General features: G+C 38.8%; 3 protein-coding genes across 4 annotated transcripts in view; 2 read left to right on the top strand and 1 right to left on the bottom strand.

Annotated features, from left to right (window-relative positions):
• pcm (5'-3' exoribonuclease pacman) overlaps positions 1–8629 on the top strand; it is a 41073-nt gene extending 32444 nt beyond the window's left edge. Inside the window, exons 30-33 of the mRNA XM_034969032.2 lie at positions 420–785; positions 2115–2218; positions 4285–4381; positions 5076–8629. Coding sequence (XP_034824923.1) covers positions 420–785; positions 2115–2218; positions 4285–4381; positions 5076–5162 — 654 coding nt within the window. The 3' untranslated portion in view covers positions 5163–8629. The remainder of the gene's footprint in view (positions 1–419; positions 786–2114; positions 2219–4284; positions 4382–5075) is intronic.
• Positions 8630–10711: 2082 nt separating this feature from the next.
• The window catches only part of LOC117982633 (maltase A1-like), a 306078-nt gene continuing 292229 nt past the window's right edge, over positions 10712–24560 (top strand). Inside the window, exons 1-11 of the mRNA XM_034969003.2 lie at positions 10712–10932; positions 13184–13363; positions 13772–13941; positions 14423–14548; positions 14952–15072; positions 15451–15782; positions 15921–16028; positions 16610–16861; positions 17261–17358; positions 17713–17853; positions 18053–18305. Of these exons, the coding sequence (XP_034824894.1) occupies positions 10791–10932; positions 13184–13363; positions 13772–13941; positions 14423–14548; positions 14952–15072; positions 15451–15782; positions 15921–16028; positions 16610–16861; positions 17261–17358; positions 17713–17853; positions 18053–18212 (1830 nt within the window). The 5' untranslated portion in view covers positions 10712–10790 and the 3' untranslated portion in view covers positions 18213–18305. The remainder of the gene's footprint in view (positions 10933–13183; positions 13364–13771; positions 13942–14422; positions 14549–14951; positions 15073–15450; positions 15783–15920; positions 16029–16609; positions 16862–17260; positions 17359–17712; positions 17854–18052; positions 18306–24560) is intronic.
• On the bottom strand, positions 18375–23442 carry PolE4 (DNA polymerase epsilon subunit 4). 2 transcript variants are annotated; one of them, XM_069498650.1, is made up of 3 exons: positions 23047–23442; positions 19106–19249; positions 18375–18869 (listed from the first exon to the last, which is right to left on the bottom strand). In XM_069498650.1, the coding sequence occupies exons 1-2, from the start codon at positions 23353–23355 to the stop codon at positions 19106–19108; spliced, it is 453 nt and encodes a 150-aa protein (XP_069354751.1). In that variant the 5' UTR covers positions 23356–23442; the 3' UTR covers positions 18375–18869. The 2 variants fall into 2 exon arrangements, with proteins under 2 accessions (XP_069354751.1, XP_034824922.1); XM_034969031.2 differs by lacking the exon at positions 18375–18869 and having other exon boundaries at positions 18956–19249.

Below are 24560 nucleotides of genomic sequence, written 5' to 3'. Positions count from 1 at the left end.
GTAGATCACCAATTTTCTTGTAACTAAGAATATTTATAATTGGAATTGTATAATAACCTGGCACCTAGGATTTGAATGATGTATTTTTTTGTATAATTATATTGGTGCTTCAATAAAATAAAAATAAAATACTACAGCACTATCTTCTATCCACGGAAAAAAGTCAGTACAGGCTGTTACGTAATCCCATACAAATAACAGAGGGGAAAATCTCAGTGGGCGGAAATTGGGTGGAAATTAAAATTCGTGGTACTGAATTTGTGACTGTGAATCAAGGAACTTAGGAAGGTCCATTTTAGTCTGATTTTGTTTTGTTTAGAAGCTTGAATTCTATTAACCTTGGTGAGATGTAAAATCTCATACTATACATACTTTTCTATAATATATGTATTCTACATTATTTTGTTTTATTTCCATAGAATCAGCCACCGATGCCGCCATACCCAACATTCGCCCAACCCTTCCAAGGCCCTGGGCCCAGTCAAGTGCCATTCCCACAAATAAACTATCCTCGCAACCAGTTTGGTTACCAAGACCGCAACCAAGTGCCGCCGCGCAACCAACAGAACAACCATAATTACAATAATCAGAGCAACTTCGGTAGCCAAGGCAACCAGAGTACTTTCGGAAACCAGCAAGTTGGCAACCAAGGCAATTTTGGCAACCAGCAAGTTGGCAACCAAAGCAATTTAGGCAACCAGCAAGTTGGCAACCATGCGTTCCCCAAACATCTACCGAACGTCAACCAAGCTGTGACGTTAGAACCCTCGTGGGTTAAAGGACAGGTAGGTTTCTTTTGTTTCTATCTTTTTACAGTTTATACTACATACAGTTGTATATAATATCTGTCCCGGCTTTACTCACGTGTTTAGTCGACATTAGCCCGACTAGTTTCGAACCCATCCGGGGTCCTTTTTCAAGGGAGTCAGTTCGCGCACTCGTCGCGGTTGTTACTGCGAGCTGCGCGTGCGCGAGAGTAAAGCCGGGGAAGATATAATATATAATGGAAATCACTCACGATAGTTTAAACGCTAAAATACATACAGTTGGGAGATATCCACACAGATAGACAGTTTAGTGGATTAGTCATTCCGATATGTATACAGGGTGTAACCAGAACGCTAGCAAAAACTGCGTTATTGTTATACTACCTAAACACAATCCAATACCAATAACCATTTGCCTCATTTTGTAGTTAGTGATTTAGTATTTTTCAAACACGCAATAGCGTGAAAAACTCGGGTCAATGCCTCACTTACGACACGGCATTGATTCCGAGTGACCTAATTACGTAACGTTCGTTGACCTCTGGCGTCAGTCAAATGTTTTATTTGCAATATATCGTAAACTTACAAAATTATAGGATTTTTATATTTTATTTTTCGCGTTTTTTGTGGTATCATATCAGTAATCATCAGTACCATCACCTGTCTTCGTTTTTGCCAGCGTTCTGGTTACATCCTGTATATTATAATATTATTTTGTATGAGGTTAGTACATAATAAGTTCTTATAATAAGTATTTAAATTTCGGACTACGATGGCGTCGATCCTGATGTATTTTGTATGAACTAAATTCAGAGTATCTGCGTAAGTTTGTCTGTCCTTTTCATATTACACTAGCTTATTTCCGCGACTTCGACTTTTAGAGCCTCAGGGGTTGGACTTTCAAAAATCCTTTCTTAGCGGGTGCCTACGTCATAATAGCTATCTTCATGCCAAATTTCAGCCCAATCCGTTTGATCTGTGCGTTGATAGATCAGTCAGTCAGTCACCTTTTCCTTTTATATATTTAGATTTAAGTTTGGACATTTTAGACATTTTAGTTTTTTTAGAGATCGTGTTCAACAAAATTAGTTAGAATACCGTGTTCTGTGGCGATATTTGTAAGGGGCTTATGTCCAGTAGTGGACGACTATTAGTGAGGACGACGACATGAAACCTAATATAATGATATGCGGCACGTGCGGCCCGCAGTCAAAACCGCGGCGCGTGCCCGGACTGTCTCCCTTGAAAAAGGACCCTGGATGGGTTCGAAACTAGTCGGGCTAACGTCGACTAAACACGTGAGTACAGCCGGAACAGATATTATTTATAATGATATGTTGTTTACAGAGCTTACAATCGGTGTCGAGACCCGACCAACCTGCCCCTAACCAGACTGCAAGTAATGGCGAAAAGTTGAACAATCCCTTCATTCCTCTACAAGCGCAAACGAGGTAAGAAGATCTTATTATTATCATAAGTTCTTAAGAATGGGTTCTCTAATTTTTTGAGAATTAAACTATAGCTATAAACCTTCCTCTTGAATCACTCTATCTTTTGGTAAAAACCGCATTAAAATCCGTTGCGTAGTTTAAAAGATCTACGCGTTCATACATACATACATACATACAGACAGCGGGAAGCGACTTTATTTTATACTATGTAGAGACTATGCCCGAGACTTTCGTCCGCATGGATTTAAGTTTCTTAAAAATCGTTTGGGAACTCTTCAATTTTTCGGGATAAATGTAGCCTATGGGCCTTTGTGCACTCATCCGTATTCCATTCGTATCCGTAATTTTTCGAGGTGGCCGTCATAAATAAACGTACATTCGATTCGTATTTTTTTGGCGGATCCGTGAAATCACGGAAAAGTGCACAAACGCCCTATCTCCGTCTCCGAGATGCAAGTTATCTCGGTACCCAACGTCAAAATCAGTTAAACGCAAGGGCCGTGAAATGGTGCAACAGATAGAAAGACAGACTTACTTTCGCATTTATAATATGTGATAAAGATTAGTTCTAGTGTCTAACTGGGAAGACAATTAACACTTGAGACAAGTATGTATGAAGTAATACATGAAGTGTGCCTTTGAAGTGTTTGTGCACACAAATCTTAAGCGATATGGGGTTATATCCCCTGTACCTATCAGTTTGTCTCTAAGTGGGGGGAAAATGGGAATTAGATAGATAAGATAAATTTTATGAAGTCCGAAAGGTCGTAAGTTTCAATCTCACGATGCGCTAGTGTTGTAAATCTAAGTAAGTTTAACGTTATACAATCTTATATAGCGCAATTTTGATTTAGCACAATATTGCAGGCAGCAAAATGCGTGCGGAATGGGGTATTTGACAGCATGTAAAATATAGGATCTATTGATGCCATCCATATTGAATACGTAATAGAAATTTTGGAACCCAACTATTTAGTCAGTTAAGAAAAATACGAGATATTTTAAAGAGAAAATCGACAAAGAAAATTATTTTTTGTCTGCTTTAGTCACGTGATCGTAAACGGCCGATCGGTTTTTTTTAAAGAATATTAGCCATGTTAAATGACTAATATTCCCCTTTTTTAATTTTTAGTGTTTGTGGCTAGGTATTGAAGTCGGTTTTTATTTTATTTTTGTAAAAAATTTTTTGATGGTCGGTTGTTGCACTTGTAAGATGAAGATATGTGGTGATAATTTTTCGAAGAATAGTTCCACAAGCGCCCAGGTCTGAAAAGAACCCACAACAAACTCCGCCGGGTATTCTTTTTATTATCACCATTTTACATAATCACTTAAACTTATTAAAATACTAATATTATAAATGCGAAAGGGTGTCTGTCTATCTGTCTCACGTCTGTCTGCTAGCATATCACGGCCCGTCCGTTTAACCGATTTTGACGTGTACAGATATACAGCTTGCATCCTGGGAAATGATATAGACTACGTTTGGTCTCTGAAAGTCAAAGGGTCTCGCGGGATTTTTAAAAAAATCTTAATCCACACGGATGATGTCTCGGGCATTACAAGTTTATTTTTGTTTCGAGGTTAATCTGTACCCGAAGGGTGCCAAGACAACCTAGCCTCCGCTGTCCGTCCGTCCGTCCGTCTGTCAGCGGGCTGTATATCGTGAACCGTAATAGGTAGAGGTGAAATTATCACTGAAAGTGTATTTATTCTATTGCCGCTATAACAACAAATAATAGAAGTTTCCGCACTTAACATATTTTTTATTTATTGATGACTAGCTGATTCCTGCGACTTCGTCCACGTGGATTTAGGTTTTAAAAAATCCCGTGGGAACTCTTTGATGTTCCGGGATAAAAAGTAGCCTATGTCACTATTCAGTCCTTTGACTATACCCATACAACCCGTCAACCCGTTGCTCCATTGCGACGTGATTGAAGGACTAACCAACAAACCAATAAACCAACAAACAAATAAGCCAAAAAACCAACAAACAAACACACTTTAGCATTTTTATGTTTTTATTGAAGAACTGTTTCTTAGTGAAATCGTTTTGTTCATAGGCGACAGATAAACTCAAGCGGGCCGTCGTCGTCTCGGAAGGATGTGGGAGCGCCGCCGCACAACCCGCCGCCGCCGCCGCAGCCCCTCGCGCAAGCGGTAAGTACATCACCACCAGCACGCGTGCAGGCCATGAAGAGTCAAAAGTCAAATCATTTATTCAACACTAGCTTATGCTCGCGACTTCGTCCGTTCGTTCGGACTACTCAAATTCCAAACCCCTATTTCAACCCCGTAGGGGTTGAATTATCAAAAATCCTTTCTTAGCGGATGCCTACGTCATAATAGCTATCTGCATGCGAAATTTCAGCCCGATCCGTCCACGGATCCAACTTAAAACTAAAGTTACGAGGGTTACAAACGCACCCACGTCTGAGAAGAGCCCACAAACTCAGCCAGGTATTAATAGATGAGACATGAATCTGTCCGTGTATGGCCGCATTCAGCTCCAGTTGCATGACAGGCGGTTAAATGATCGGCAGTAAGAGCGAAATGGGTTGCACAAGTCAAGGTTTGTTAACTTTAGACAAAAAAATTACCTTGAAGGTTAAAGCCAAAATTCTTGGCCAAAATTAACAAACCCTGATTTCAGCCACCCTTTTGCTCTTATTGGCGATAGAAGTTTAACGGTAACCATAACGTTATTTTAACCACATGACAGTTGCATGACAGGCCATCAATACGCCTTTAAGGCCTAAAGGCGTGTTGATTGAAGTGGAACTAAAAACTGTCACTGTTTTTGAGTCTCATGTTATGTGATCTATTTAAAATGATTGGTTTTCTTTTCCACTAGGTTCCTCAAAAACAGCAAGCGACCTCCAAACCTCAAAGGAAGAAGAAACCTAGAATAGCGGCAAATCTGCCCTTCCAATTGGATTAATTTATATTGTATCTTTGTTAAAAAATAATATGGCAATCAAAGGATTAAAAAATTTACATTTTACAAATAAGACGTACATAATTATATTTATACAACAAAATGTTTAATTTGAGTAGCTAGTGAATTTGGATTAATACGTACGTATTGCGTAGTATTAATACATAGAACAATAGAGATTTTATTTCTCTTGCAAATCACCACAACCTATCAAGATATGAAACTTGGTGAAAAAGAAAGAAAAAGAAAACATTGATCTAATGTTCCTGATGCCAATTTCATAATATTTGCTGTGTCATAATTTAGATATAAACTTTCCGATTTGAATTTTTGCAAAAAATTACTGATTTTTTCGTCTATTGCTATTGTAATTTCATGCCTATTAACAATTTTTCCGATATCTCTGAAGGTATGAAACTTAAAAAAAATACTGAGTTATTTTTACTTATTTTGAGATGGTCTCAGGCAAAAAAAGCATGTTTCATATCTCGATAGGATTATTTCTCATAGTTCATAGTAAGTACATGGTGTTGTTGTTAGTTTTAGGCCGTGCTCACGTTGCCTGCGATTTCGTACGTGATTCGGTCGTGCGAACAGGCACGATCAATTCTGATACTTCAAGTACTATGGAGGCGCTCACGCTGTATCCGAATCAGTCGTACGTACGACGTATAATCGGGTACCTCTTCGTACGTGCTCGTACGTCTTGATTTGTACGAAAACGCATGCAAAGTAAGCACGTCCTAAGGGTGCCTATCAATCCAAGCGGACCGGACTTTTGTTGACCTATCGGATTTTTAAGGGTTTCGTCAAAACTGACTTTCTTACCCCTGTAAGTTCACCAACTTATATATACCTACTTACTAGCATAAATGCAAACTTTTACAAATACTTACCGACATAAATACACAATTACGGGTAAAAGACCAAAAAAAACACGTTTTAGTGAGTGACTGTCCTTCGACAGTGGGGCAGATAAAAGACTAAAACATACACACAATATCAGATTTTTGAGAGATAATATTGTGATACTTTTGATCACGTCATCTGACTGATCTGCTGAACACATCTCCGCTCCGCTTTAGTGGACAGGCATCTTTAAACTTTTGTCCTAATGTCTTGATGCCGCTTAAGGGTTAAATTGGCACTAGTTGAAATTCTACAGAGGTGCTATTTTTCAATTTATACTACCTCTAAACTTAATTAATGTTAAACAAGTCTAAGGGCGACTTGCACCGTCCTCTTAAATGTGTTTAAGTTAAATTTTCTATCCCTATTCTTTTTTTCTTAACCCTGGAATAAACTTGATAAAAAGTGACAGCATTATAAAATTTAACTAAACCAGATTAAGCAGTTGGGTGCAAGTGGCCCTAAAATGTACCTTTAATATGTTTGGATTACTATCATCGCTGAAAAGATTATTTATTTTATAATTAAAAGCCGAAAAGCCTCATGTTCATTGCTCTTTCATCTCCATGAATCAAGTGAATTTTTGCCTAAAAATTGTTTTACTAAATTCTATGACGATTAAGGTCCAATTCCATGAGAGGCTGTAAAAATTAGGTTACAGTTACTCTTAAATTTTGACCATCAATGAAAAGCAAAGTGGGTTGCACAAGCTACTATGATTAAGATTATCGGTAAAAAAGGATAAAAGTTAACAAATCATTAATAGTTAACTGTCCATTTTGCTTATACTGTAATTTTAACCATCTATCGTGCAACTAGGCTTTAGTCTAGCGACAATAGTTGTATTTACAAAATATTTTTTGTGTTATTAATTAGTGCCAACTGCGAAACACCTGAAATCATTATGTTAATATATTGTTTATAGATTAATAATATATTTGTACATTTTGTAAATATTATGAAGCAGTGAGAACTATTTTGAGATTTAGCATGTATTGTGTGAAGTGATAGCTAAGTATATGATCCAAGTTCCTTAATGTAAGTTTGTAGGTACATATTTATTTTACATTATGACGCGTTGTTTTGTGATACAGAGTCAAATAGCTAGTGAAACTCCCTTGACTGATGAAGACGCCTTGAGGTGCCTAAAGTCCGGCGCATACCTATGGAAGGGCGTGCTGGTTTTATGATAGCAACTAAACTAGGCTTTATTTACTTTAACGTACGGTTGAAATACTGGACCCTCACTCTTGGTGGACAGATGTTATCAGTATCACACGAGTCTCAGTTAGTCGTAGCATTCAGATGGCGCAAGACTGGCGTGTGGAAGTCCCTACAAGAGACGTAAGACATGTCCAGCATATCGCTTGATGGTGATGATGATGATGATGATAACAGTGAAATTGGTGTAATGAAACCAAACTTTTGGCAAAAAAGGCACGACGCACACCCGCAGAATGGTGGAGACGCAGCGTAGCGTTTTTTTTTTACTGAGATTTGCGCTTGACGAAAATCATACTTAATAAAAAACAATAATCAGGTCTAGGTTAGAGCGCGCTTGGCTAGAACATGCCTATTCAATCTTGCCTTGAAGGTATTTAGGTTATTCTTGTTCTTAATAATATTAACAACAGCCCAAAATAATCTTTATGTACTTTGAATAAAGGCGACAACGCGCCGCGCGTCCTTTGAGTGTGCTTTATGTTTTGTTTTCCAACAAATTTTGAATGTCAAAGAAAATAAAACCGAATTTCAGTTGATATCGAAAGACTCGGCTCCGCCCCATATGTACGCGTCAGCGTTTTTCGTATAGTCGTCACTGTCTTTTCGTATTGTACCTGCGCGTATCTGTTCTTGCAGCTCTCTTAGACGCCAAAAAATTGAATCGCAGTATAAGGCTCAGCCTAAACTGAGCAGCTAAATGCTCGAGCAGTTTTCATTGTTATTGAACTAAATTACTATTGAAGTAGAGTTCAAAATAGCGTGCAAGAGATAATTCCTTTTGGATTTGTTCTTTCGCGATATTGTGAACTCTATTTTAGTTGTGGTTAAGATAATTATCAATTTATCAATGAAATCTGCTTATGCAATCTACTGCTCAATGTGCTGACCCCGAAGAGTATAGTTGCTATACTGTATCTGCGGAAAGAAGTAAGTATAGCGCTTTCTCTGTGTTACGTAATCCCATACAAGTGATAGAGCTAAAAATCTCAGTGATTGTAAACCATTTTGAGACACCAACCAATCACAAACAAGTTTTCAAAAAACATTCGAAATTCAATCAGAAAACATAGTTTCGTTTGTGATTGGTTGGTGCCTCAGCGTCCGCTGATATTTTTGGCTCTATCGTTTCGTAACAGAGAGAACGCTATACTAACTTTTTCCGCGGATAGGGTTACAATTTTTAGGAGCTGTGTTCGACACGAACCGTCGAGCGTTTTGTGTGTTTCAGGGTAAAATGTAAAACTATATTTCTTCACTAGGCATCTTGGCGGACTATATTGTTTTTCAAGTAATGTGAATCTGTCTTATTCCTGGCAATAAATATAATTAGTCACGTATACAGTATTTAATTTTCATACTATAAAATAAGTTAGTAAAGTAAGAGTTGTTCCCGTTAAGTCACACCCCTAAATAACACTGTGACTCGATGAAAAAAAACTCCTGAGTCACGCGAGGAATTTTGGGTGTAAATGGGTAATGTGGCTAATTCTGTTGTACAATCTCTAGACTTAAAAAAATTGCCAGGTGATAGGTCTAAATCTAGTGCTATCCTTTTCCGCAGAGAACGTTATGAAAGGAATAGCACTTGATTTTTAGACTAACCGTTTTAGTTTAGAAATTGGTTTACAGAACACAATTAGACACAATCTGTTTTTTCAGTAGGTTAATTATTTAGAAAAAATATTAGCGCGTATAATCTTTACACAAAGTTAAACTTCTTTGACGTAGTGGCAGTATGATTATTATTTATTAAACAAAATTAGTACTCAATATCAGTATTGTATAGAAGCAGGCGTTACTTTGCGGAAGTCCATGATATACAATGAACCAAAAGCTTAATTTGCTGTAATCCGCTGAAACAGGTCGAATCTGTATGATGCAACATGCATTGGCTGCCAGTGGCGAAATTAGGTCCTTTTATGATTCACTAGCTTATGCTCGCGACTTCGTCCGCGTGGACTACACAAATTTCAAACCCCTATTTCACCCCCTTAGGAGTTGAATTTTCAAAAATCCTTTCTTAGCGGATGCCTACGTCATAATAGCTATCTGCATCCCAAATTTCAGCCCGATCCGTCCAGTAGTTTGAGCTGTGCGTTGATAGATCAGTCAGTCAGTCGCCTTTTCCTTTTATATATTTACACTAGCTTATGCCCGCGACTTCGTCCGCGTGGACTAAACAAATTTTAAACCCCTATTTTACACCCTTAGGGTTGGTCTTATTAACAATGAGATTTTAACACATTATGAGCTTAATAAAATATGTCATACTGCTAAGCTAATTGCAAAAATATTAAATACAAACTTTGTTTATAGACACTTCAAAACTGACAGACTTTCATTCAAACTTAAACCCCTATTTTACCCCTTTAGGGGTTGACTTTTGAAAAATCCTTTCTTAGCGGATGCCTACGTCATAAAAGCTATTTGCATGCTGAATTTCAGCGCGATCCGTCCAGTAGTTTGAGCTGTGCGTTGATAGATCAGTCAGTCAGTATATAGATGAAGGAAAAAATGAGTGTGAATCAAAACCTGCATAATCTGGGAAGTAGTCTCGAGATTTATGTTAAACCACTAAGCGGAGCGGCTTTGCCGGTATGGTGGTAAATAGCCACGGCCGCAGCCTCCCAGCCCAGCAGACCAAACCGGGGCCAATTTAGAAATTCTACATTCCTAAATTGCCCGTCGGGAATCGAACCCGGGACCGTTTATAAAACCACTGCGCCAGGGAGGTCGTCAACATTCATCATTGACGCGTAAGATATTATCTTGTAGGTAAGTAGTAAATACTTACTATCCCAACGAAATCTATGGTTTTTCCGCAAATTCCCAGGTCCTGATAGTACTATGGGCCTCATAAGAAAGCTCAGAGTCACTCAGCGGGCGATGGAGAGAGCTATGCTTGGAGTTTCTCTACGTGATCAAATCAGAAATGAGGAGATCCGTAGGAGAACTAGAGTAACCGACATAGCTCAACGGGTTGCGAAGCTGAAGTGGCAATGGGCAGGGCACATAGTTCGTACAACCGATAGACGTTGGGGTCCCTCCCAAGGTGCTGGAATGGCGACCTAGCACCGGAAGACGCAGCGTTGGAAGACCCCCCCACTAGGTGGACGGACGACATCATACGAGTCGCAGGGAGCCGCTGGATCCAGGCGGCGCAAGACCGTGGCGTGTGGAAGTCCCTACAAGAGACCTATGTCCAGCAGTGGACGTCTATTTGTTGATGATGATGATGATGACAGTACATACTCAATATCAAGGGCTAAGAGTTAAGATTAAAATGGAAAGATATCTATCTACTTAATAATCCAATAAGTACCTAATTTGCAAAACAAACAATTGCATTCGTCACTTCGATATTATCATTGCACTGGACACTCGAACCTATTCTTTAAAGGAAGTGTCACTTAGCCCCTTCGCATTTACTCGGTAGCTGTTGGGAAGACAACATTAGTTCATGTTTTAAAATTCGTAGCTAGTATTAACCTAGTAGCGATGCGTGTGCTGATCCTTCTGCTTGCAGTGGCGGCCACGGCGTCCGTGTCGGATCTGGACTGGTGGAAGACCGCCCTAATCTACCAAATCTATCCGCGTTCCTTCAAGGACAGCAACGCAGATGGCATTGGCGACCTAAACGGTGAGCTAACTTGATTTCGAAATATTTGCTGCATTTGTTTTTCTGTGAGCTAGATAGGCAACGCAACGCGCGGCGACACGTCTTATGTTGTGTATCATCATCATCATCATCATCATCATCATCATCATCATCATCATCAACCAATAGACTTCCACTGCTGGACGTAGATCTCTTGTAGGGACTTCCACACGCCACGGTCTTGCGCCGCCTGCATCCAGCGGCTCCCTGCGACTCGCCTGATGTCGTCCGTCCACCAAGTGGGGGTTCTTCCAACGCTGCGTCTTCCGGCGCGAGGTCGCACTTCCAGCACCTTGGGACCCCAACGTCTATCGGTTGTACGAACTATGTGCCCTGCCCATTGCCACTTCAGCTTTGCAATCCGTTGAGCTACCTATGTCGGTTCTGAGCTTTCTTATGAGGCCCATACTTAGTTAGCGACTATGTCTCGGATCCATATGTCATCACTGGCAACACGCACTGTTCGAAGACTTTGGTCTTCAAGCACTGAGGAATTTTGGACAAGAAGACATCTCGAAGCTTCCTGAACGTTATATACTTTGAAACAATCCAACCGATGTGCCCCAAACCGGTTTCATTAGAAAGGCAATAATTCGATGATGGTTTTAGACGAAGGAAAAAAACGGGATTTTTTAGCGTAGTAGCACACACCGGGTTACGGGTATCCTCTAGTCTTATATAAGTGCAGTACGCGGCAGAAGGTAATGTATATCGACCTAGGTACCTACCAAAATTTCAGGTTTGTAAATCATTTCATCCGAGCTAGAGACCCGTGATACGCGGACAGACAGACAGCAGAGTGACATGAAAAGGGCTCCGTTTTTCTCTCCCTCTCTTTCAGTACGGAAAAGTAGGTAGTGCGCAAGTGTCGCCTTGACATAGGCTATATTTTATTTCAAAAAAATTAGAGATTCCTACGTAATATAATATGTCGTTCTACCCGTGCGAAGCCGGGCGGGTTGCTAGTGTGTTATAGGAATTCTATATTATACATTGGTTAATGGTTGGCAAGCGCATGACTGCAAGAAAGGCACTAGGATGACCGGCAAAGCCGTGCCACCAAGCGATTTAGCGTTCCGGTACGATGCAGTGTAGAAACCAAAGGGTTTAATAAAAACTGCCATACCCCTTCCATGTTAGCCCGCTACCATCTTAGACTGCATCATCACTTACTACCAGGTGAGATTGCAGTCAAGGGCTAACTTTTATCTGAATAAAAAAAAGCTCACTTCCGCAAGTTTTGTAACTTGCTGGACTTGCCGGAAGTCACAAATGTACGTACCTTATACCTACATGTACTATATTGCTCGTAGTGTAAAAAATTCTGCAAGTAATTGCGAAATAACTTGCAAGAAGTTCGTGCTAGTGACTAGTCTAAACCTCGCTTTAGTTTGGCGTAGGTACCTATCTACTTATTAATTTCGCGTAAAGTCCTATTGGCTATCAAGCATCCAAATACTTAGGTAATAGGTATGCTGTGATAGGTGTATGTACTTATACCTTTTACGTACCTAATATTACAATTTAACTAACGACTTATTGTTTTGTGACAGCTGTTCATGATTCATAATCTAATTCAATGATAGGTCTTGACTCGGTGTTCAGTTAAAAATCTTTAACAAGTTATTTTTATTAATCAATAGATAATGACCGGTATGCAACGATGTTGTATGTTGCTGTTTATACCTGTTGTAAATCTCAAACTCGCGATCGGATGAACTTTTCTTTTCAAAAAATTCCTCAATCATTTCGAATTCAGTGCTAAGCGAAAGCAAGCTTAAGAAAAAAAATAAAAATCAGTCAAGTGCAAGTTGGACTCGCACACAAAGGGTTCGGTACCAAATAGCACGCACCTACAAGAAATAACTCTTTATTATAGCGGCAATAGATATACTGAGAAAATATCAACTCTCTACCCATTACGCTGTCGTTTGTGTAAACAGGTACCTAAAGTCCTTTGTAAGTATTTCCATAATGATACAAAACTACTCCAGCGCATCAACAAAGCAAACCGATTATTATTATCATCAACTTTACTATAAGTAGTAACGATTTAGATAGACAACTAAAGTGTTGAATAACAATCGAAACAAACATAAGTTTTTATCTTAATTGCAATCATGTACTTACCTACCTACTTCCTACCTATCAGATATCAACTCATTTACACCTTGCATATAGAGGATAGGTTTGAGCACTAATCGTAAAAACTAACTGTCCTACTTATTACCAGGAATAACGGAGAAGCTGCCGTACCTGGCGGAGACGGGCGTGGACGCGATATGGATGTCGCCCATCTACAAGTCGCCCATGTACGACGCCGGCTACGACATCACGGACTACCGCCAGATACAAGACGAATACGGCACTATGGCTGACTTCGAGAAACTTGTCAGCGTCTCTAAGAGCTTGGGTTTGTATAATGTTAAGATTTTTCTTTGAGCGTCTTATGCCGTCTTGAGCATGTTGGCTGATCTAAATCGGCGCTTAAAATATCTAACAAAGCGGTTTTCTCGGTACCTAATCGAGTCTTAGCAACGGTTAGTACGGCGATGATGGGACATCTCTTAGGTATCGACTTTACTTTGTAATTTTCCTGCCACATGTAACATGACCTACCAACACTCTTTGCAACTCCTCCAATCTCCAATGTCGGTGGAATGGAGATGATGTAACATCTAGTTCATGAGTGCTTTTTTTTTTGAAAAAGTTAAATGTAGCGGATGTATGGCGTCATTTTCAAATTGTTTTTAAGTACTTCGTTTTTTTGGAAGGGAAGCCGTGATTTTGATTTTTCACTTGTTACCTTTAAACCTTCCAGGTATCCGCGTTGTTCTGGACTTCGTGCCCAACCACACGGGCAACGAGAGTGAATGGTTCAGCAAGTCCATCGCGCGCGAGGCGCCCTACACGGACTACTACGTGTGGTCTGACGGGCTCAACGCCACCGACGAGAATGGCACTGTCTACACCAAACCACCTAGCAACTGGGTAGGTATTGCTGGTTTTTTAAAGTATTTTTAGAACCAAAGGGGCTCGTCAACAATACTTGCAGTGCGACTTCGCATCTCAAGACTACGTCGGAATTTAACGTGATTCCCATGTGAATTCCCAGGATGCGTTGTGGTAGAACTTTACGATGCGGCGCCCGCCGCACCGCCAGTATTGAAATAGGGGGAAGCTGTGCCTCTTTGCCTAGGCATGTTCTCTCAGGTAAATTCTTGCTATCATTCTCATCAAGTCTAAAATTGGCATTTATTTCATAATATTTTGTCTTCTCTCATCGAGGCGGATATAACACGTGTCGTCAAGTTTTACCAAGTCCTTTAATTTAATTTGGATCCAAAAAGATTCCTATGCCTAGTCGCAGCGGTCAGCCGCGTCCGATTATTTGTTTCCGCCTTAAGTAGATATTCCTCAAAGTCTCAAGACTCTTGCTCTCAAAACAATACATCTCTAAATTCATTTCTAGGTGAGCAATTTCCGCAAAAGCGCGTGGGAATTCCACGAGGGCCGCGGCCAGTACTACTTGCATCAGTTTGTTATCGGACAGCCCGACCTTAACTACCGTAGCGACAGTGTGCAAGCCGCAATGAAGGTATTAATACTAACCATAATATATTAATTTGGATTTACAAGTGGTAGGTACGTTTATGGATGTCGGACAAAAATTTGTAGCTTAATGCTACCTATCCTTTACCGCACGGTATATTGTGAAAACGATAACACTATTTTAACTACTCGAGATTGTTTTTCAGGGTGTTTTAGTTAGAGGACCCTGAAAAACAAATACCATGGGACTTTTCAAAACTAAATGGGTGGCCTTACTGCAATCACACCAAATAGTAGGTATGTTAGCGTATAGTAGCGCGTCTGCCCATTTCTAATGAATATTGGGGGATCAGGGGATTAAAAAGGATTTAAAATCCACACGGGTGAAGTCGCGGGAGCAAGCTAGTACCTACAAAATATGTAAAATAAAAGTTCACTTGATATTTTAGGATGTTCTACGGTTCTGGTTGGATAAGGGGGTTTCTGGTTTCCGTGTGGACGCTGTCAACAAGTTGTACGAGGCAGATCCTTCAAAATACGGAGGAGTGTATCCGGACGAACCTTTATCAGGTACTCTACACTATTGTATAGTATTATTATTTCAGCAATACAAAATCAGGATACTGGATTTCAGCCCCCAATTGGGAAATCTAAGTGTTTCAATCCAATATTTTAGGCAGGCGTCGAGCTATGTATAGTAAGAACGCGACAGGTTGTGCGGGGCGTCCCCCCGCCTCATACCCCGATTGCCATCTCGACCTGTCGCGAACTATACCTAACCAAAGTAACTGAGAATTTTCTTCTCACGCGTAGTCGAGTCTGGTGTCGAAAATCAGCTTCGTATCGCTTCGCGCTTCGTGTTAACTTATACTTACACAAAAAATCAACCGATCTGATCAACTGGTCTCCGATGTAAAGAGTACTTGCAGTGTAAAATTCTCTCGCCAGGAATCGCCGGCTTAGGACCAGATGACTACGAATACCTCCGCCACATCTACACCGAGAATTTGGACGAAACATACGACGTCGTCTACAACTGGAGGGACGTTCTCGACGAGTACATCAATTCACAAGGCGAATACAAAATCTTGATGACCGAGGCGTACGCAGATCTACAGCTGATGATAAAGTACTACGGCACTAAGACCAGGAATGGCTCAATACCTTTCAACTTTAGCTTTCTTGGAGATATTACGAAAAATTCCACTGCGTGGGAGATCAAGACTGTTATTGACAAGTGGATGACTTATATGCCGAGTGGAAAGGTTGCCAACTGGGTGGTAAGTTCTAGAACTTCTAGATCATCATATCACCCGCTATATTATGAGATCAATAGTTACAATATAGCAACTCGGCGTACAATAGGTAGGTACACAACTTTTCTCTTACTTTATTAATTTCATGTATAACATTTCCAGAACGGCAACCACGATCAAAGTCGTTTGGCCAATCGTCAAGGAGAAGATCGAGTGGATGCTATGAACATGTTGGCTCTCATTTTGCCTGGAGTCGCCATCACCTATCAAGTAAGTATAACTAAGTACCTATATGGAAATGGTAAAATAAAGGAATCCTCATGGGTTAGTTGCAGGCAGGCACATGCTTAACAACCAACAGTTTTTATTTTTGTATGTCCGCGGCTGAATTATTTAGCACTGAAGTTTAATTTAGTTTTTTTGCGCACTAGTTTATTTTTTGTTTTTTAAATAAAGCTTCAATTAATAACGCTTATGTAGGGGATATACTTCGGCTGCCTTAGCGCATTCGTGACATAGCGCCATATATTTGGTCTTCACAATGTTCCGTCGGCGTGCTCGGGACGCTTGCTACATCAACCCCCCGATTAGGTATGTAAGAAAAACGTATTCATTGTTTTCGTAATCGACAGCAAATTCTACTCCTTGAATTAAAAATGTGAACAGCGCATTCCACCAATCAAGGACCATGATTGGTTGAATTCGCTGTTCACATTTTTTACAGCCAATCAAGAGGCAGAATTTGCTACCGATTACGATTACGACGAATACCTACGTTTTTCTTTCACAATCGGGGGGAAAGTCCCTTAGAACTTCGAGAAACTGTGTCAAGATAATTGTTTGCTTGACAGGGCGAAGAAATCGGCATGACAGATGGTTACGTCAGCTGGAACGACACGCAGGATCCGCAGGCTTGCAACACAGACGACCCCATCAACTACTACAAGAAATCCCGTGACCCCAACCGGACACCCTACCACTGGGACAGCTCCGCTAACGCAGGGTTCTCCAACACCACCGGCGCCACCTGGCTGCCGGTCGCTGACAACTACAGGACCCTGAACCTGGCTGCACAGATGGCTGCTCAGAAGAGTCATTATCACGTAAGACATCTTTCTTAAGCGGACATTTGAACATTGGGTCCTAGCTCGCAAAAAGTGAAATTCAGATTTCAGACAGAGCTTCCTCCTTTCTCAGCTGGAAGAACTCCATATTGTGTCGTCTATTTTGGTGTCATTTTTCTACCTAAAGGTCTAATATCATAGGCCGTCTTTAGACCAGCCGGTTCTATTATTATTTATCAGAAAATAGAAAAAATTCGAACCACGATTCTGATGTTCGCAGAGTGCGTGGGATAGAAAATTTTCGGATGTACTAAAACGAGGAATTTTCTGCGGCATACATACCGCATTGTCTATCCTGAAAGTTGTGATAAATAAAAATATTAACTTAATATGCGTTATGATTTAAAATTTATGTTTAAATGCCCTGATATTTTACAGTTCTACAAGGACGTAGTGACCAATAGGAAGACTCCAGCTATTCAGGAAGGAGACCTGGACACCAGAGCTTTGTCTGAGTCTCTTTTGGTTGTGACCAGGTAAAACTAGTATTAAATTATAATTTTAAATAAGAAATAACTTTTGACTTCTATGAACCTTTAACATTATTTTTTAGGGTTTCGCACCCGAAGAGTGCCAACGGGATTACTAAGCCTCCGCTGTCCATTTGTCTGTCTGTCACTCAGCGGGATGTATTTCATGAACCATAATAGGTAGTTGTAATTTACACACAGTGTTTTGTTTTCACATACTATTGCCGCCGTAACAAAAAAATGGCCGCCATTTAAAAAAGATTTTAAACTTCTACGAAAAGTACCTACATGTTGTGCGATTCCGTCTCGCACTTGACCGGTTTTTTATACTTTGTTAAAGTATCAATTCATTCAATTTAGACTACTGCCTGGGGAGGCTGGCATGCTGGGCGTCGTGAACTTGGGCGCGGACACGCAGACCGTAGACCTGACGTCGCTCAAACTGCTGCCTGCAGACTTGGAGGTCGTGGCTTCTGGCGTGGACTGCACGCTCGAGAAGGGGTAAGTATATGCTAACACACTACTACCTTAAAACATCTAGATAAAGATGGAGGCCTCAAAACAGCTGTTCTGTTTGGCAGCCATTTTAAAAACGCAAACGTTACTTCCGAAATAAAAATCCGACTTCCGAGTTACTATCGAGTCGCACCTAAAGAAGTTTTGTTTCAAAAATGTGTGTAATTATTTTTTTTATTTCCAGAGCGACTCTTACAAAGAGCAGCGTGGCAGTGTCGGGGCACTGCGCGGTGCTGCTGCGGAGCGGCGTCGTGAGCTACAGCGCGGCGCACGCGCAGCGCCTCGCCTACCACTTGCTGCTGCTAGCTCTAGCGTGCTGCATACTTAGTACAACTTTCATTTAAAAACAGTTACTAGTTATTGCTTTGTAAGATTATAACAACTAAACTCACATGATTAATTGGGTATAGTGTAGTTGAAACTGACAAAAATGGTCACATTTATTAAAATGGAAGTAAGTCTGGTTGTTATTAATGTAAATAGTTGTGTAAGTTAAAAAAAACCCATTTCAATAAAGATTTTTTATTTAATAATTACAAACTTTAGTTTTATTTACAAAATACCTGTACAGGTACATAATTATTATGAAACTTACACAGATTAACAATACCTACAGAGTTCTATAAGTTTTAGTACTTCTAAGTTGGTACTTACTTACAGTAAGTTTTTTAGAATAAGTATAGTATTGCTTCTTTTTCACTTTTATTCATTTTTATACTTACCTACTTCAACGTAAGTAATTTTTGTGATTACAAAAATATTTTTTTAATAATTTTCTACAATTTTCATTTCACTAAACCATCCCATTTTCAGTAGATCATGATCTGCCAAGTTTAGTGTCTATCTAAATATTTATATTTTTACTATCTAATGCCAGCGACTTCGTCCGTGTGGATTTAGATTTTTAAAAATCCAGTAGAAACTCTGATATCCTATCTCACTCTCCAGGTCTTTAACTATAGCCATGCAAAAATCATGTCAATCCGTTGCTCCGTTGCAACCTGATGGAAGGACAAACCAACTTATAAACACACTTGCAATTATAATATGAGTAGTTATTCATGTTTTCAAAAGTAAAACAATCTGATTGATATTTAAAACAATAAACTTTAGTTTTTTATGGTACAGTAATTAAAAAGTGTATATCAACAGCCTGCCGTGAGTGGGCGCTCACATTTGCTTTTCAGTTTCACATCAGATCAACATTTATTAATTCCACAAATTGTACTTTAAATACCTAAAAGTCCATAGCACCTTCCAGGAAACATAGACAGTCCACTTTATTGATGACAACATCTAAATCTTTCTTGGCTATTGTTTTCCTCTTGTGCTGTGCTGTGAATGCGTAGGTCTCTTTGGCAATCGTCTCTAGAAACAGCTCCTGAAAATAGACATTTCCAATTTTTTAACAAGGCAGATTCGTAGCCTTTTAAAGGTCTTCACATATTACACAGACTCTATGCCAACTCCACTCAGACTTGACTTATAGTAGGGACCTGTGCAGACAAGGGACATTTGTCCATGGAGGACAAAAATGTCTGAAACGTGCGTAAAATGTCTGCCGACAACTTGCCAGACTATACACCCACCCATTGTTTGCAGGATGTTAACAAACTGTCAAGGGCTCAATGCGGACTAAAATCTGCTTTGAACATTGACACATTTTGGAACGAGTTCTATTTTTTTCAACGATTTCCCTGTAGTTTTGTGCTGTCCGCACTGCTGATGTCCTGTTCTGGAAACTTTTTGTACTTCTGATACTTTTAGTCCCTACTCTCTTGAATGCATTATTTGATGCAGTTACAAGCGATCTATCTCGATCTTTTCACCGGCAAAGAATTAGAAATTGCAAGTTGTTGCAAGTTGTTGCAAAAAATCTAATGTTATCAATCTGGTGCACCAAAATATTCAATGTATCAGAGGGAAAGATCTGGAAATAGAACTTTTTTTGAATAATTTCAATATTGATATTTTATGTATAACTGAGCATTGGTTAAAAAATCATGAGTATACATTCAATTTTGGTAATCACCAGGTTGGTAGTTCGTTCACCAGAACCAATGCGATTCATGGCGGCTCGTTAATTTTGCTTAGCAAACAATTAAAATTCAAGAATCGAAATGACATAGAGAGCCTGTCTGTTGAGCGAACAATAGAACTATCCTCAGTTGAACTTGAGCAATTCATTGTTGTGTCTGTATATAGACCACCCTTGTCTAACTTTGATCTTTTTGAAAAGGTAATGGATGAAGTCTTATTCAAAATCTCAAAATCAAATAAAAAGCTGATTGTGTGCGGAGACTTTAATGTAAATATTTTGGAAAGTAGCCCTTTAAATGGCAAATTATTAAATCTTTTCAAATCCTACAACCTATCCAACATGTTTATGGAGCCTACAAGAATAACTGTAACTAGCGCCACATGTATAGACAATATTTTTACAAATATAAATCCAATTACTAAAACCATAATTAGCAAATTGGATTCGGATCATTGTGGACAGTTGATCCAGTTTGAAAATTTGAAGAAAAAAAATTCTAAACGTAGAATAACCTTTGTACCAGTAACGTCTGACCGAATTGAGAATATGAGACTAAGCCTTATAAAACACCTTCCATTTTTGTCAAATGGGTTTAGTCCTGATGAAATGTATAATACATTTTTTAATATATTCAATACTATATTTAACTCAATATTCACCAGTAAATCGGTCTTGACTACTGATGCAAAAGTTTTTAGTGAATGGGCAACAGTAGAACTACATAAAAGTAGACAAAAACTATATGAATTGTATGCGGAGCGACAATATGATACTGGTGACGAATTCAAGCAGTACGTTCAACTGTTTTCCAAAAAGTTTAAGAGAGATTGCATTGCAGCCAAGTCAAAATATATCCAGGCAAAAATTAAAAACAGCTCCAATGTAGTAAAAACTACCTGGAAAATAGTTAACGAAGAAACAGGAAGAGTGACACATAAAACTTGTAATTTTGAACTAAAATATCATGACAAGTTGATTACGTCAGACCCCGAGGTTGCAACCGTTTTCGAGACCTTCTTTACAGATATTCCTGTTTCTACTACAAAATCATTGAACTCTTCAGCAGCCGCCGCTCTCTCACTATTGGAGGATAACGTGCCTGAATGTAATAAAATGTTTGAATTCAGTCACGTTAGTTGCTCTGACGTTATCAAAGCTTTTAAATTAATTAATAATAAGAAAACAAATGATCTGTGGGGCATTTCCGTTAACGTTGTGAAATCATTAATTGATATTGTTGCACCCGAGTTAGCATTAATATTCAATAATTGTGTTGACTGTGGTGAGTTTCCAGACTTAATGAAACATAGTAAAATAATTCCATTATTTAAATCAGGTAGTACTAGTGACCCCACTAACTTCAGACCGATATCTGTACTACCCACTTTTAGTAAAATCTTTGAAAAAATAATTTTAACTCAACTGCTTAATTTTTTCAACATTAATGATTTATTTCACACCAAACAGTTTGGTTTTACACGGGGTCGCTCAACAACCGATGCTGGTGTTGAGTTAATACTAAATATATTTGAAGCCTGGGAGGAATCACGTGATGCGCTTGGCGTTTTATGTGATTTATCCAAGGCTTTCGACTGCGTTGATCATGAAACATTGGTCGCGAAATTGCACCATTATGGAATTAGGGGTGCAGCATTGGAATTGATGAGTTCTTACCTAAATGATAGAATACAAAGGGTAGACGTGAATGGAAAGCGATCTCCCGGATCCGTTGTAAAAATGGGGGTGCCACAAGGTTCCATCTTAGGACCTTTTCTGTTCCTTATTTACATCAATGACCTTCCTTACCTCGCTAAGGACAATTACGGGATAGTCTTGTTTGCTGATGATACATCACTTTTATTTAAAATCAATCGATACTTAACAACTTTTGATGAAGTAAACAATTCTCTCACCAAGTTAGTACAGTGGTTCGAAGCTAATAACCTGCTTCTCAACGGGAAAAAGACAAAGTGTATTAAATTCACTTTACCAAATGTTAAGCAGGTCAAAACCACTGTGCAACTTAATAATGAGGAATTAGATTTAGTGGATACCGCTATTTTTCTTGGAATAACGTTAGATGCAAAACTTCAATGGGGCTCTCATATAAATAACTTATCGAACAGACTTAGTTCTGCCGCATATGCGGTAAAAAAGATTCGCCAGTTGACAGACATAGAAACTGCGAGACTAGTATATTTTAGTTACTTTCACAGCATTATGTCATATGGTATATTATTATGGGGTAATGCTGCTGATATTAATTCTATTTTTGTGCTGCAGAAAAGGGCTGTTCGAGCCATATACAGTATGGGGCCACGAGAGTCGCTGAGAACTAAATTTAGGGAAGTTAAAATTATGACAGTGCATAATCAATATATTTTTGAAAATTTACTGTACGTACATAAAAACATAAATAAATTTAAAAAAAAAAGTGACTGTCATAATATAAATACTAGAAATAAAAATAAACTTGTAATTCCCGCCTCTAGGCTCAGTAAAGTTAGCAATTCATTTGCTCGTAATTCCATACGTTTCTATAATAAGCTTCCAGAAGACATATTGGAGATGTCTCTCAACAAGTTCAAAGTTTTCATAAAACGTAAACTAATTGAAAAATCCTATTACAATGTAAAGGATTATTTAAATGATAAGCAAGCTTGGGAATGAGTTGCTTAACGACTTTGTGATAGTTCTAATAAGTTTCAATAAATTTGTAAAGTGGTGATAATAAAAAGAATACCCGGCTGAGTTTGTTGTGGGCTCTTCTCAGACCTGGGCGCGTTTGGAACCCTCGTAGCTTTAGTTTTAAGTTTGCGTTATAATTATCACCACTATATTATCTTACAAATCTAACACTATACCAGACAATCAATAAGAGTAATTTATTACCTATTTTGAATAAATCATTTGACTTTGACTTTGACTTTGACTATTTTGACAGACATAAAAGTCCCTTGTCTGTGTATCCTTAAAGCATGCAAAAGTGTAACACCTATGCTGCAGCGATTTGTTAATTGGTGACATTCTACGTCTATTACTGACTTTGTTGTGTTACCAATGTTTTACGTATGAGAAAAAAATAGGTAAGAAAACAGATCCTTACTGAATCTTAGAAATACGAAGCAATAACTTACAGTAGCCTTCGCAACCAAGAAAACAGCTTCAGCGTTCACCACACTGACATCTGGATCCATTTTCATGATACTTTTAATCCTCGCCATTGGCAGTTTAGTAGTTCTTAAAACTTCTGGTTTACTAACACTTTGTTTATCCAATTTCTTTCCCGGAACTTGGTCTTCGGAATTCAATATTTCTGACTCGTGAATTGTCGACAACTCCGATTCACCAATATCCGTTGATTGGTAATCATTCTCAAGGTATTGGTCGGTGTCTTCTACAACGTCAGACATATCTAACTCCGTGTAATTTTCTTCTTCAGACATTTTGTCGATGCAGATTGTAGAATTTTTGGTTTTTGTAAAATTAAAAGTAAATAAATCTCGAAAATCAGCGCCTTTTTTGAATGCTTTGACAGCTGACGGCTGACAGTGACGGATTGACTAACTTTTTTTCTCTATGGATTCTAGTCTAGCCACAAGGTCTAGCCTTTTTGGACAGGTAATGATTTTGACATTTGACGGTTACCAAAGATGAACCTTTAGGAGTATACATGGCGGTTTATTATTTTTTACAGCAATGAGGAGGTTTCCAGGCAACGTTCGAGAAAATTTTCATAGATTGTGCTAAATACTACCACCATTAAAGATGAAAAGTAACAGGTACCTATAACTATAATATGATTTATGTTTTAAATTTAAATCGGATGCGCATAGAGTGAGCATAGATCATATAGGTAGATATAGGTATTCTTTTTCATCTTTAGTGGTTGTAGAATTCAGCGCCATCTATGAAAATTTTCTCGAACGTTGCCTGGAAACCTCCGCATTATACTTAATTTACCCACCACAGCTGTTAATGCTAGTTAAGTTGGAATAATCCAAACTAATAATATTAATACTAAAGTATGCCAGTCTGTCTGTATGTTAATAAAATATCCTTTCACCGCTGACAGTGAGTAGAGGTGGTACACCTCTGTATAAGTCCCGCAAATTACTAATGCGCGTGGCCGCCATTTTAGTGACGTCAGCACTAGACTGAAGTTTCGAGCTGATGGTAGGTATATTTTTATTTCGGCTGACGTTAAAACAACGTCATATCGATGTTAATGAGACATGTTTCTAGCGAAATAGCAATTTGCGGGACTTATACCATCGTACAATAAATAACACTTTTTAATTTTCATGGCGGCAATTTTGAATTTTTTATACTAATAGGCTACTTGACAATTTTTTTAAGTTGGTCTTAAATGGTTAATATTTGTCCTATTATATCAAAAAAATTAACACTATATTTTTTTGCGCCCTAAAAACCGTAAAACTTTAATTAAAAAAATATTTTTCTTAGACAGGTGAAAACACTGTCGGCCATGTTTGGCCGATAGATTATCTGTGCTCTGACGTCATGCATTTGTAAACAACAGTATAACCACAGGGTTATACTGTTGTTTACAAATGCATGACGTCAGAGGGTTATACTGTTGTTTACAAATGCATGACGTCAGAGCACAGATAATCTATCGGCCAAACAT

This window comes from Maniola hyperantus, chromosome 5, assembly GCF_902806685.2.
Source record: "Maniola hyperantus chromosome 5, iAphHyp1.2, whole genome shotgun sequence".
In the NCBI taxonomy this organism is placed as follows: domain Eukaryota; kingdom Metazoa; phylum Arthropoda; class Insecta; order Lepidoptera; family Nymphalidae; genus Maniola; species Maniola hyperantus.
Note: the sequence above shows the minus strand (reverse complement) of the source record. Positions and strands in the feature narration are given on the sequence as shown.

What these genes read in the sequence shown, in the direction of transcription:
- PolE4 (XM_069498650.1), bottom strand. Translation starts at nt 23,355, where the DNA reads ATGTCTGAAGAAGAAAATTACACGGAGTTAGATATGTCTGACGTTGTA. An exon ending in TCTTGGTTGCGAAGGCTACT is followed by an intron (nt 19,250 to 23,046) that starts GTAAGTTATTGC and finishes GTCTATTTTCAG; the next exon opens with GAGCTGTTTCTAGAGACGAT.